The sequence below is a fragment of the Xyrauchen texanus genome, chromosome 37 (genome assembly GCF_025860055.1).
Source record: "Xyrauchen texanus isolate HMW12.3.18 chromosome 37, RBS_HiC_50CHRs, whole genome shotgun sequence".
NCBI classification, from domain to species: domain Eukaryota; kingdom Metazoa; phylum Chordata; class Actinopteri; order Cypriniformes; family Catostomidae; genus Xyrauchen; species Xyrauchen texanus.
This window is the reverse complement of record NC_068312.1, coordinates 31,735,606-31,747,571: the sequence shown is the minus strand read 5'-3', so window position 1 is coordinate 31,747,571 and position 11,966 is coordinate 31,735,606. Positions and strand designations below refer to the sequence as shown.

Genomic DNA, 11,966 nt, shown 5'->3' with positions numbered 1-11,966 from the left:
TAGTTTCAGGTATATATTTAGAATAAATGGCTCCACCAAGGAGAGGGACATCATTTCCATAATAATTTGTTTATTTTGCTGAGAGAGGGAGGGAGGGAGGGAGAGAGAGAGAGAGAGAGAGAGTGGGGGAATCGGAACTCTACAAAGTCACATATCCCGACCTGATATATTGATTTTTTTTATTCAATAAATAGATTGGTTTGACAGGAAACTGTGAGCAAACTGGTGTATATATATATATATATATATATATATATATATATATATAATATATATTATATTATATACCATTTATAATTTTTTTATATATATATATATATATATATATATATATATATTTTTTTTAAAAAAGCACCTAAGAAAAAAGGGCACTTTCTCTCCAGGAAGAAATAGGGCAGGTGCTCAAGCCCCCTGTAAAGGGATTAATGGAAAGGAGGAGGCGAGAACGGGCTTGACAAAATAAATAATATTTTAATAAGGAACTTAAACAAAAAGACAAACACACAAAGGTGTCAGACAGCTGCCTGTAAATCTCACTCTCTGTCCCACTGTAGTTTCCAGTCAGACTTTATCCCTCTCTGAGGCTTGATTAGCCTGATTAGGGGCCGGGTGTGTAGCACCACGACCCTGGTCCACCCTCTGCCCTGTCACATTCCTCCCTCGTTCTCTCAGGCTGGGGAGCCCTCGGCATGACGTCCAACCCCCTGGCAAAGGGTGTGCATAATAGAGCACACCTGATGTGCTCATCCCCATCTACCTGGATGAGGGTGAGAAACCAAAAAAAAATGTGGCACTTATGCCATAATGGCGATAATGCCAAATTAACAAAAGCATTTAAAAAAGAGAGGGAAAGGCCAACATGGAGTGTCAGTGGGAGAGAGAGAGATGAGAGAAAAAAAAACACTTACTCGCCGGTTCTCCGATATGCTGTATCTTGGTTCTCGGTCACTCCTCCACCCCCTAATGGATGACAGCCGCACCTCCCCGGACAGATCGGAGGCAGACCTCCGGCCCCAGGTGTACGGAGCGCCCCGACGCGTTTTTGGTGAATGGTAGTGGTCTCCCCCGCCCCTGACAGTGGTAACTGCTCTAGGCGGTTGATTGAGAGCCCCTCCTCCCCTCGCAGTCGGCGGCCGTTCCTCCGCTTCCAGGCGGCCAGGCTCCTCCGTCCTCTGGCGGATGGCCGCGGCTGCTCCATTGGGTTGGATTGTAGTGGCGAGGACTCTACTATGGCGCATCCCTCCTCCTTCCCAGATTTCGGCACCAGTGTAAAGGGATTAATGGAAAGGAGGAGGTGAGAACTGGCTTGACGATGTAAATAATGGTTTTATGAAGAACTTAAACAAAAAGACAAACACACAAAGGTGTCAGACAGCTGCCTGTAAATCTCTCTCTCTGTCCCTCTGTAGTCTCCAGTCAGCCTTTATCCCTCTCTGAGGCTTGATTAGCCTGATTAGGGGCCGGGTGTGTAGCATCACACTCAGGACAATTGAGGGGCTCATACTCAACTATTACAAAAGGATACAAATGATCATTTATTCTTAAAAAGTCCAAAAATAATAAGAGTGTATAACTGAGTGTACTTCAATATCTGTTATACAGTACTGAATAAAAAACAAAACACATTTTTGTTTTTGCTAATTTTAAAGAAAAACATACAAGGGGTATGTAAACTTTGAGCACAGCTATACAGTATTTTTATTCAGTGCTGTTCAAAGATTTTAGGCACATTAGGTGCTTCACAAAAACATGTTATTTTATTCTGCTTAGAGATTTAATTGGAAATATAAATGTTAAAGTAATATACTCACTATCATGCATTGAATTACAGAAATTGTTCACCCGAAGATGATAAACTTTAGTAATTCTCTCATAATTTCCTCACCCTTATGTCATCTCAAACTCTTATGACTTATTATGACTTAATACAAATGTCTTCTGAAGCTATCCAATCAGTTTTGTGTGAGAACAGACCAAACTGTAATTCCTTTTTCGCTATCTATCTTGACATCAGCAGTCTCATAGTCAATCATGATTTCAAGCTCAATTACCCTTCATAGTGCTTAATGCATGGCAGAGTGCTATATGGTGCCAGGAAGTGTAATCAAACTTGAAATCTAGGGCTAAGAGACTGCATATGTCAAGATTTATAGTGAAAAAGGAGTAAAACATTTTTTTGTCTGTTCTAATCAAAAAGCTATTAGTCTTACACATAACCTTTTTGCTGCCTTTATGCTTTGCATTGTATGGAGATAAACTGATCATATCTCTAAAATATTTTATATGTGCTCTTTGGAAGAAAGTCGTACAAGTTTGAGACCACTTAATGGTGAGTAAATGAATAGTCAATTATAATTATTGGATGAACTATTCCTTTAAAACCATACTGAACGACTTTATGCTGTCAGAGCCTTTTTTATATGAAAATGTCATGTATCTTTGTAAGATATATCATTCTCTTCTAAATCGTTTTTAGGAGCTAAGGAAGCCACCCACCCTCCCCTTTATTTTATATAAACATAAGATACACAAATGATCTACTGACGCCAGTGTATTATTAACATCAACTTTGAACACGCCTCAAAGTTGTTGCTGTTGTAGAATAAGCCTTTTACTTCTCAAGAAAATTAAATTTACCAGAAACAAAACCAACAAGACGGAGTACATTTTTGTGTCAAGTTTGCCTCTGAACTCGGGTGGAGGACACTGACAAGAAGAACCCAGCAAAAATGTGTGCTTGTGCACTTCTGTTAGTTTTTGTTGGTAGTTTACTTTTCTACAATTTGTTTTAATAATAATAATAATATATAGTAGCATACAGCAGCGTTTTCATTTTTTTTTTTATCTTTAATGACAAATAGAGTAAACAGTTCTATTATCCTTTTATGAAAAATAAAATATAAACATGACAAATTTAAGTATTTTCTCTATCATCAATGTAATACGCATAACAAATGAACAGTTGTGAAAAGGTTAACTGATTAATGATCATTGAATTCTGATTCATTTTTTATTAATGCAAAAATAAAACATGCCGGTGTAGTCACAGTAAAACATTTAACTGCCTATTATATATAAACTATTTAAAGATTACAGAGATTATAAAATTCATGAAGCCACACAGGTGAAATATTCATGACAAATTGTCTGTGACAGCTCCCGAGTGTTCTCTGACACATGGAATTTACGTCAGCGTCTGAAATCGCTCACACATTTCGTTCACTCACTGCTGAAATATAGTGTACTCACAGCCATTCACTATAGGAAATAGAGTGAACGAGTGGGCGATTTCAGACACCGAATAAGTTTGCATGTGGTTGTATACTAATGTCCAGCCTCAGTAACTACAAAAGCATGTCTGTCTGCAATTCATGCAATAACACCATAAACTAAAAACATAATATGTGGATTCAATAATGAAGGGGATGTATACTTTATATACTTTTTAAATAATAAGCTTAAATATGCAATATAACAATTACAAGAAGTCTATTTCAGAGGTCAAACATGTCACAGTAACTTCACCGGACAATGTAGATTTGATTTAACACACAAGTAATGTTTGATTCATAAAAGCATGACAAGCAGCTTCAACAACCCTACCAGAAAACATATCCAAGGATTATAACAGGTAAATAACTTCACCAAACGGATAATAGATAAACATCCATCTACACTGCAACAATGCTGTCCTAAGAGTGACTGAATTAAGTTGAACAGCGTAGTTTCTCCAGAAGGAACATGAGAAAGCCGGTACGTCTTTCCTGTGTGTGTGGACATGACGTATTGATGCAAAGATGCCATTGATATTGCGCAAAATCGAACACGGGGCTCCCTTTGCGCTAGTGAGTTGAAGTTTTAATAATTTCAGTCTAGGTTTTCTTTTGCTCCAGATTAATGAGCTTAGCCACCCATTCAGTTCTTTTATGACCTTATTACACAGTAAAACAGGAATCTTCTGAACATTAGACTTTATCAATTGGCTTGCCAACTTTTATTTGTTGTTGAATGGCTCCGTTAAGACCCTAATTTGTAATGTATTCCATTAGATTTGAATTTTTAGATATTTTTATAGGAAAACAATACAAAAATGATGATCAAAAATGTGATTTTACCCTAATATCAAAGGTCTTACTATAAAAAATTCATTATGATCTAACGTGAATTTTCTTGATAAAAAAATAAGATAGTGTCTGGTAAAATGGCTAGAAATAGCATTTTAGCTTAGCGGAAAGCTAACAATTTACATAAGGTTAAAAGGTAGTAAACCTTTCCTTTAATTTAATTTAGAAAGCGTGGCTTCGGTCAGTGGAGATCAACAAAACTCAGTGCAGGTGGAGGTGAGATCCGTCAGGTGCGGCGAGCTGGCTGTAATTATGAATAAACTGGCGATAAAAGTTAGCGAACCCGGGTTGGCCACTAATCGCAGGGTTGGCGGTTTGATTCCCAGCCCACATGCTGAAGTGTCTGACAAGACACTGAACCCCAAGTTGCCAAATGGCAGGGCAGGCTAGCACCTTGCATGGCAGCTCTGCCAGCATTGGTACACTCAAAAAATAATTCATTGGATGAACATGATTTTATCATGCCACCTATATTCCATCTAAACAAACCAAGTTAAGTCAACCAACCTTTATCATGTTAGTTCAACACAAAATAGATGTGTTGGTTAAACATGATTTTAACATTTCCATTCAACTTATTTGCATCTTTTTTGAGTTACATGATCATTCTTAGTTAATTTAGTGAGATTACTTTGAGTGTATTCTACATTGGTCAAACACATACATTGTACAAACAAACATGCATACAAAAAGACAACATGCAAATCCATTTAACATTTTTATTTATGCAACATTTTGCCTGCATTACATCTGAATTGTAGCAATTGGCTACTGACTAACTGGAAACAATTTACCAGATAAGAATGAGATGTTCTCCGATACCATTGGAATGGTCTCCGATACTGCCTAAAAGCAGGTATCGTTAAGTACTGAAATTTATGCACAGATCCAATACCATGTAATTTAGCAAAGAAAGAGAATCTACTTTAAAGTAGTTAAAAAAATAAAAATAAAAAGTCACGTTACACTCACTTATCAAACTGTATAAAAGGTTAGGCATTCATTGTTTGTATTACAAGAAGTTAAACCTGAGCCACATACAGCAATGACGGTTTGGGTATTAGAATATAAAGACAAAATGGTATCAGAACACCTCTGAACATAAGTTTAATCTGGGGCACCAAAAGTACAAACACAAAAGTGCAACACGTGGTGCTTTTTGATTCCTACCAAAAATATACCATATATATTTTAGTACTCTTCTCACTGTTATTTTGCCTGCCACTTGTAAAGAACATTATACTATATAAAAACATGGCATAAGCATAAAGCCACACATTTTAATTCAAACCTTGGAAATCTCTAACATGACATTTCTTCTTTTTCTTTCAGCTGCTCCACCTTTGCATCAAACACGTTTTCACATTAGTATCAAATATCTTAAACCTATTAAAATATCTTTTTTAACTTGTAAAATTGGTGGGGTTTTATGTTAAAAGTTTGCAGCATGTACATTTTTTTTATCAAAATATGTAACACTAGTAAACATCCTTAAACAATCCAACACTAATAAACATTATACAATCTCAGTATTTGTGAATGACTCAAGTTTTTACAGTCCGCATACATTGAGCAAACTAAAAGTCCTTTTGAAAACAAAGCAAAAATTAATTTAAAAAAAAAAATGCCTTGAAGACCTCTACTTTAAGCAATCACTTCAAAAGTGCATTTGAGGTCTAGTTGGTTGCTTAACCTGTTTACAGTCTGTGTCCATTGAGCACACTTAAAGTCCTTGTGAAAACAAGGAGGCAAAAATAAAAAAAATAAAATCTGCATACTAGACTTCTTCTTTGAGCAAATTTACTACATGAGCTTGTTTTTTAGGAACTGTGCCTTGGATGATAACCTCTGGCCATCCAGATTCATGAGAATCTTCCGCATCACTTCAAAGGTGCATTTGAGGTCTGGTGGGTAGCTAAGGTTCAGACAGTATATTAGTCCAAATAACAAAGCACAGGCATCCCCAATGTTTGGTAACTTGCCGAGGACCTTCACACCTTCGACCAGGACACCGATGTCCTCTGGGTCATCTTCAGCACACGCACCCTCCTTTTGAATGACATACACCCCCATCACAGTTTGCTCCATGGATGCGCTGGACTCGAGGTCTGTGTCCTGTGGGATGTTTTAGGTTAAATGTTTTATGAGTGCATGAAGTCATTCATATTCATTTTATTTCATGTGTATATACATTAACAGACACACACACACACACACACACACACACGTTAATTAAAACACTTAATTATAGTTTATACCAGGTCATTTCTGAAAAAAACACTAATTTTTTTTCCACACTGCACCTTCTCTGAATTTATCATGCCAAGTAGGGATGTAACGATACGCTGAACTCACGATTTAAAGTTCTCAATATGATTTTCTCACAATTTTCTCAATTTTTTTTAAAAATATATTTCTATATTTATATAAATTGTGCAAAACAAGAGATGTGTGCTCTTGTGTGCAACTTTCATATGAGATTCCAAGTCACAGTTCAGCTCATTTAGCACGGCGTTCGTGGTTCGACTGGTCGAGACTGTTTTCCAAAGATGGCTCCTGCCTGTATACGCAAAGTGTATTGTCTTTATAAAGTATCTTCTTATTAAACTGTCTGTAAACTTAGAGTTCTCAATGCTTCGGTTTGCTTGTAGGGTTATTGCTAACGTGTTAGTGTGAGGCTATTTTGAGCCTTGTTAGTGGTATTAACTAGCGATTTCTTTTTACTTACGGTATTCGATGCCCCATATACTAGCGTTATAAGCTAAACAGTTTTTAGAGATAAAACTCTTTACATTCAATTATCATGTAAACACATCCCAGAGAACGGTCAACTCGGTACAAATGTGTTATTACACTATAGGTACATTTTGTGCCGGAGTTGTCCTTTAAGCCAGCTAAGGTTACCTGCTGTAAGTTAACTAACATTAGAGTCAAGCCCTAGGCTGATCGCATTAATATATATTTTTTTATCTCAACCACTTGTAATCTTAACACATTTAAATAGATTTTTAACCGATTCCCGATGCATCGTTTCATCCCCTCAAGCAAGTAAATATGTGCTCTTTTCAACAAGTTTACAGCTTCTTTGCCAAAGATACGTAACTCACCATATATTCCTTCACAAGTTTCTCGTGGTCTTCGTTCAAGTAGATGCACAAGGACTTGAGGACACATGCACGTCTCGTATGAATTGTGTCGTCCTGAGGGAAATAAGAAGTCATTTAGACAATATTCTTTATTTTTGAGAGCAGTTTTAAAAGGCAACACGTGGTGCTTGTTGATTCATAACAAAAGGTTTACCATAAATATTTTAGCACTCTTCTTACTGTTATTTTGCATGGTATAAGCATAAATCAACACATTTTAATTCAAACCTTGGAAATCTCCAACATGACATTTCTTATTTTTCTTCCAGCTGCTCCACCTTTGCATTGAAATATCTCCATCAGGCGTGTAGTGTACTGGTCGAGAGCAGCACAGAATGTAGAAAGTAGAGGTAAAGTTGATATGCGATGGAACTCCCTATCGATCTGGAAATCATTAATGCACGTTACTAACCCCGTCAGTACACCACAACAACAAGAAGGAACAATGAATTATTAGTAGTTTAATTACTATCAGTGAAGAGATTAAAAAAAGCACACAGGACAATCACCTCTATCGCAGTGAACAGAGCTGGCCATCTGCTATTGACATCTGCAATCAAAGGCTCTCCTTTAAGGATTTCTTGCCTCCTATATGAGAAAGTCTTCTCCATTTTCAACTTCACAATATGCTCATTGTTCCTCTTTTTTATTTCTGAAAGCAGTGCGAGCGACTCTTTCCATCTCCAGACTTTCAGTGGATTCTCCTTTTGGATGCTGCGGACAGTAATTGACTTCAGCCCGTCTGGGCTTTTTCACATTCGATGCTGCCAAACGCTTGTCTTGGTTCTTGTTCTTTAGCGAATTTATCATCACTTCAGGGCATCCTAGGCCTCTCAGTTTGGACCTGAGGTTGGCCATTTTGTATTTAAGGCTGATCTTCTCAACCTCAACTTCATCAAATGACACATCAGCAGTACAGCCAGACTCCACACTATTAGAGGCTTCTGATATTTGGACGGGATTCACAAACTTTACTATACTGGTTTTTAAATCTTTCAGTGTGTGAGGATGATGCTTTCTCTTTTTGTGTGTGTAAAATGTACTGTAAATATTTGTCTGGAAAGAGCATCCAAGAAATACACAACTAACTGTCTCACAACTACGCAGATGTGTACCAATATGAACAAAAAAATCTCTTTCAGTAGAAAGGTCGCAACGTTCACATACCTCACATTTAAATGTCACTGAATTCAAAGCAGTCTGTGTAGGTTGGAATGAATGAGTTTTATAGACGTGTGTGGAGTCCAGTCCAAGTCCTGAATGTACATGGACAATTTACATATATGCATTGATATTGTTGGCCTCTCCATAATGATGATGTAGTTCATAATGTTTAAGTAATTTGTACCTACTACTCTCTTTGGCCACACAATATTTGCACTGCCACATAAGTCACTGAAAGAAAGAAAAAAGATTAGCATGAATTTTATGTACTATATTTCTCCAAATACAAAAACGCCAAATTCAGGCACTTGACTGTAACATCTTCCAAGCTACAATCAGGAGTAGAAAGATTTTCCATTGAAATGCCAAAGGACTTTTAACTGATCGTGATTATGAGTTTGTATTAAAAGCTAAATTAAGTATCAAAAGTTGAAAAGAGGAAACCTTCTAACAAGGAGGCTAAATATATAGCCTCCTTGTTAGAAGGTTTCCTCTTTTCAACTTTTGATACTTAATTTAGCTCTTAATACAAACTCATAATAGTCCATATAGTGTGAGTCCTTTTAAATATATTTGGTAATGTGTGTGTTTATATATAACACACTATGGAATGAGAGTAATTTCAGTTTGCAAAAATATGTAACACTGCATTTCAGCTAAATCACTAATTCTCAAATGTTGATGTGTGGCACGATGTGTGGCACCAGATGAACAATGTGTAAAAAATATTAATCTTACCATGTATTGCATGAGGTACATGCACGTCTCAGAGCACAGACACCGGGACAGAACTTGTTCTAAATCACTTGTCTGTAGAAATAAAAGGTGAAATACATTTGTTTTAATACATTTATGATAAACTTTCAAAATGTTAAAATGTCGCAAATAAGCATTTTAGTATCTAGTTACACATTACAGATGTTACTCAGTTTAATGCAGGAGCATATTTATTTAAAAAAAGCAATATTATATTAACACAAGTAGATATAATGAAATCAATAGTTTTTAGAATGGCCAAATGATCTCCATAACTGACCAGTGAAAATGTGGTACCAAGGAAACAATCATACTTATGATTTAATCTTAGGTTAAAGGGAGAAAAATGACATTTAATTAATTTTGACGCTAAAGCTACAATCACTTTAGCCAGAGACACTACTAAATCATCTCTGCTTTAAGCCTAGTTCACACTACACGATTTTAAGCCCGATTTGCTGGTCAGCGAGCTCGGTCACCGTCGGGCTGTGATCAGGAGTAAATCAGTGATCGAGCAGCGGTCACCAGTGATTATGTGTGAACTATTCTAAGACGCATCGATTCTTGATGAATTTGTACTTTTCTTGACGCCCGATTAGAAAAATATGTACTTTTGGCCAGTTCGTGCCGTGTTAACCAATCAGGAACCTGCTTGCTGCGGTCACGTGGTGAAATGACGTGATAAACGGGGACAGGCCCGTTTTTCAGTTTATAATGTTATTTTGTATGTATGGCCTCAATAAATTATTTTGTAATATGACTAAATGCATGGTGTGGTTCTAATGCACAACAAAGCAAATATTTTATCACATAAAAACTTGATTTCAATATATGAGACATATTAATTTTGTATTGAATGCTATTTATTCCATATCTAATCTAGATTATATGAAACATTATTATTCTAATGTAAAGACAACCAACATACTTTAGTGCATAAGAACATAGTTCGTGGTCTGAAAAAAAAATCACAGAACAGGTTAATCACTTTTGGAGGCTGGCTCCATTTACCATCAAAACAAAAATAAATGGTGAGGGCGAGGGTAATCCTTTGGATCTCGCTTTGGACGCAGCAAATTGATTCAAAATGTTCAAGCGTCCAACTAGACGCTGAATTTGACGCTTTATTCGCGTTTGGTGTGAACGCAGTAGTCTGCACAAGCCTTAACTTAACATTAACCACTCAAAATCATGTTCAAAATACATTTCACTATGGCTAATTTACGATTACTGGCACTCCCCTCTTCCCCTCCCGCCCCACACCGCACACCATACACCGTGTCTAATTGAAGATCAACTGACAAACTTGTGTTTTATTATTTATGTATCGCCATTCAAGAAGCAAGAAAGCAATTACGAGAAATAATGTACCCTGGGTGTAGCTAAATTATTGAAACCTACCAATGCGCAGTTAAACTAACGGCAACTAACGTTAGGTAATATTAGCTACTGAGCTAATGTTACTGAGCTAAACTGAGAAATGTCTCAGGTTATATTACATAAATGTATGTTTAAAAATATGTAATACTTACATGTAGATGAAGGATGTCAAACGATGTGCAGCATGAGCATGTGTCCGTCAGCATTCATTTCAATGGGAGCAGCCGTGCAATGCATTCTGGTAGCGCCGGGGACTTTGGAGAAGCGGGCATCGAGTTGAATCGGTTGAATCCAGCCAACCTAATGCAAATGAGTAGCGGTCGGTTCGGCTTCTAATCTCTTAAACTGAACTTTGTCGCTCTGAAAAGAAGACAGATTCAGCAACTGTATGGCCTATATCTCGCTTAAAATGTTATCAGAAACTAGTTTCGATGGACTATTTTCAGTAAAATACGAGATCGTATTTCGAACGAGCCGCCATTATGGTCGGTTTTGAAATTCAGGAGAAGCCAGCCTTACGTGATGCATTCGTCCAATCAGCTGCCTGTCTTGGGCGTGGAGCATGCGCAATAGCTGACAGTCCACACGGTCGTTGGTTTGATTCATCTACTTCTCATTTGATTGATATGAATATTTATAATTCATCTGAATATTCTTTTAACCACGTTGTACAGACAAGAATTAATCATTTAATGAAGATAAACACCATTAAGTCATGTAATTTAAGCAAACTCCCAGTTTGCTAATCCAACACATGCCAAAGTTTATTTTTTGAGTGTATGTGAATTGGTGAATAAGTCACTTAGGTGCTTTAAAAACCGATAAGTTTAAAAAAGTGCTATATAAGTGCAGACCATTTACCATAAGAGCAAAATCTGTACATTATTCAAAAATTTTGGGCACCAGTGTATATGGTGATTAATTAAGTTATACTGGACCATACAGTCTACAGTGGGCTTACAGGCACACTGAATTAATGAAAAGAAACCAGTTTCTAATGCGTTGCCATCATCATGAACGTAAATTCTAAATGGTGTAATGCATCTAAAAATCGATATTTATGTTATTTTAGGTATATTGTCTTTTGCTTTATGTATATTGTGTACAATGTGTCTATTATTTAATATGGATATTGTGTATTACATGTACATATTGTTCAGTGAGTGTTGTGTATTCTGTATATATTATCTTGTAATTATGTGACCGCAATGTTGATGACTGAAATGTCTGCGTAACTGCACTAATTAAGTGATTTGATTTCCAAAATTATTTTATTCAAGTTAAATTCATTCAAACTTTAAAATCAATCATTCTGTTGGTTTTGTAGAAGCCACATAAGCAGTTAAAAATGTCTGTCAACAAAAACATCCTTTGGATTGAATACCCATGTATACAA

General features: G+C 36.5%; 1 protein-coding gene across 1 annotated transcript; it reads right to left on the bottom strand.

Moving 5' to 3' along the window:
* Positions 1-4,833: 4,833 nt before the first annotated feature.
* On the bottom strand, positions 4,834-9,988 carry LOC127631244 (uncharacterized). Its single transcript, XM_052109312.1, has 6 exons — positions 9,173-9,988; positions 8,438-8,665; positions 7,780-8,214; positions 7,499-7,654; positions 7,232-7,324; positions 4,834-6,239 (listed from the first exon to the last, which is right to left on the bottom strand). The coding sequence occupies exons 3-6, from the start codon at positions 7,879-7,881 to the stop codon at positions 5,928-5,930; spliced, it is 663 nt and encodes a 220-aa protein (XP_051965272.1). The 5' UTR covers positions 7,882-8,214; positions 8,438-8,665; positions 9,173-9,988; the 3' UTR covers positions 4,834-5,927.
* Between the last annotated feature and the right edge of the window lie 1,978 nt (positions 9,989-11,966).

Coding starts and splice junctions, on each gene's coding strand:
- LOC127631244 (XM_052109312.1), bottom strand. CDS start 7,881: ATGGAGAAGACTTTCTCATATAGGAGGCAAGAAATCCTTAAAGGAGAG. Junction 7,655..7,779: donor CTCTGTTCACTGCGATAGAG/GTGATTGTCCTG, acceptor AATGATTTCCAG/ATCGATAGGGAGTTCCATCG. Junction 7,325..7,498: donor TCATGTTGGAGATTTCCAAG/GTTTGAATTAAA, acceptor TATTTCCCTCAG/GACGACACAATTCATACGAG.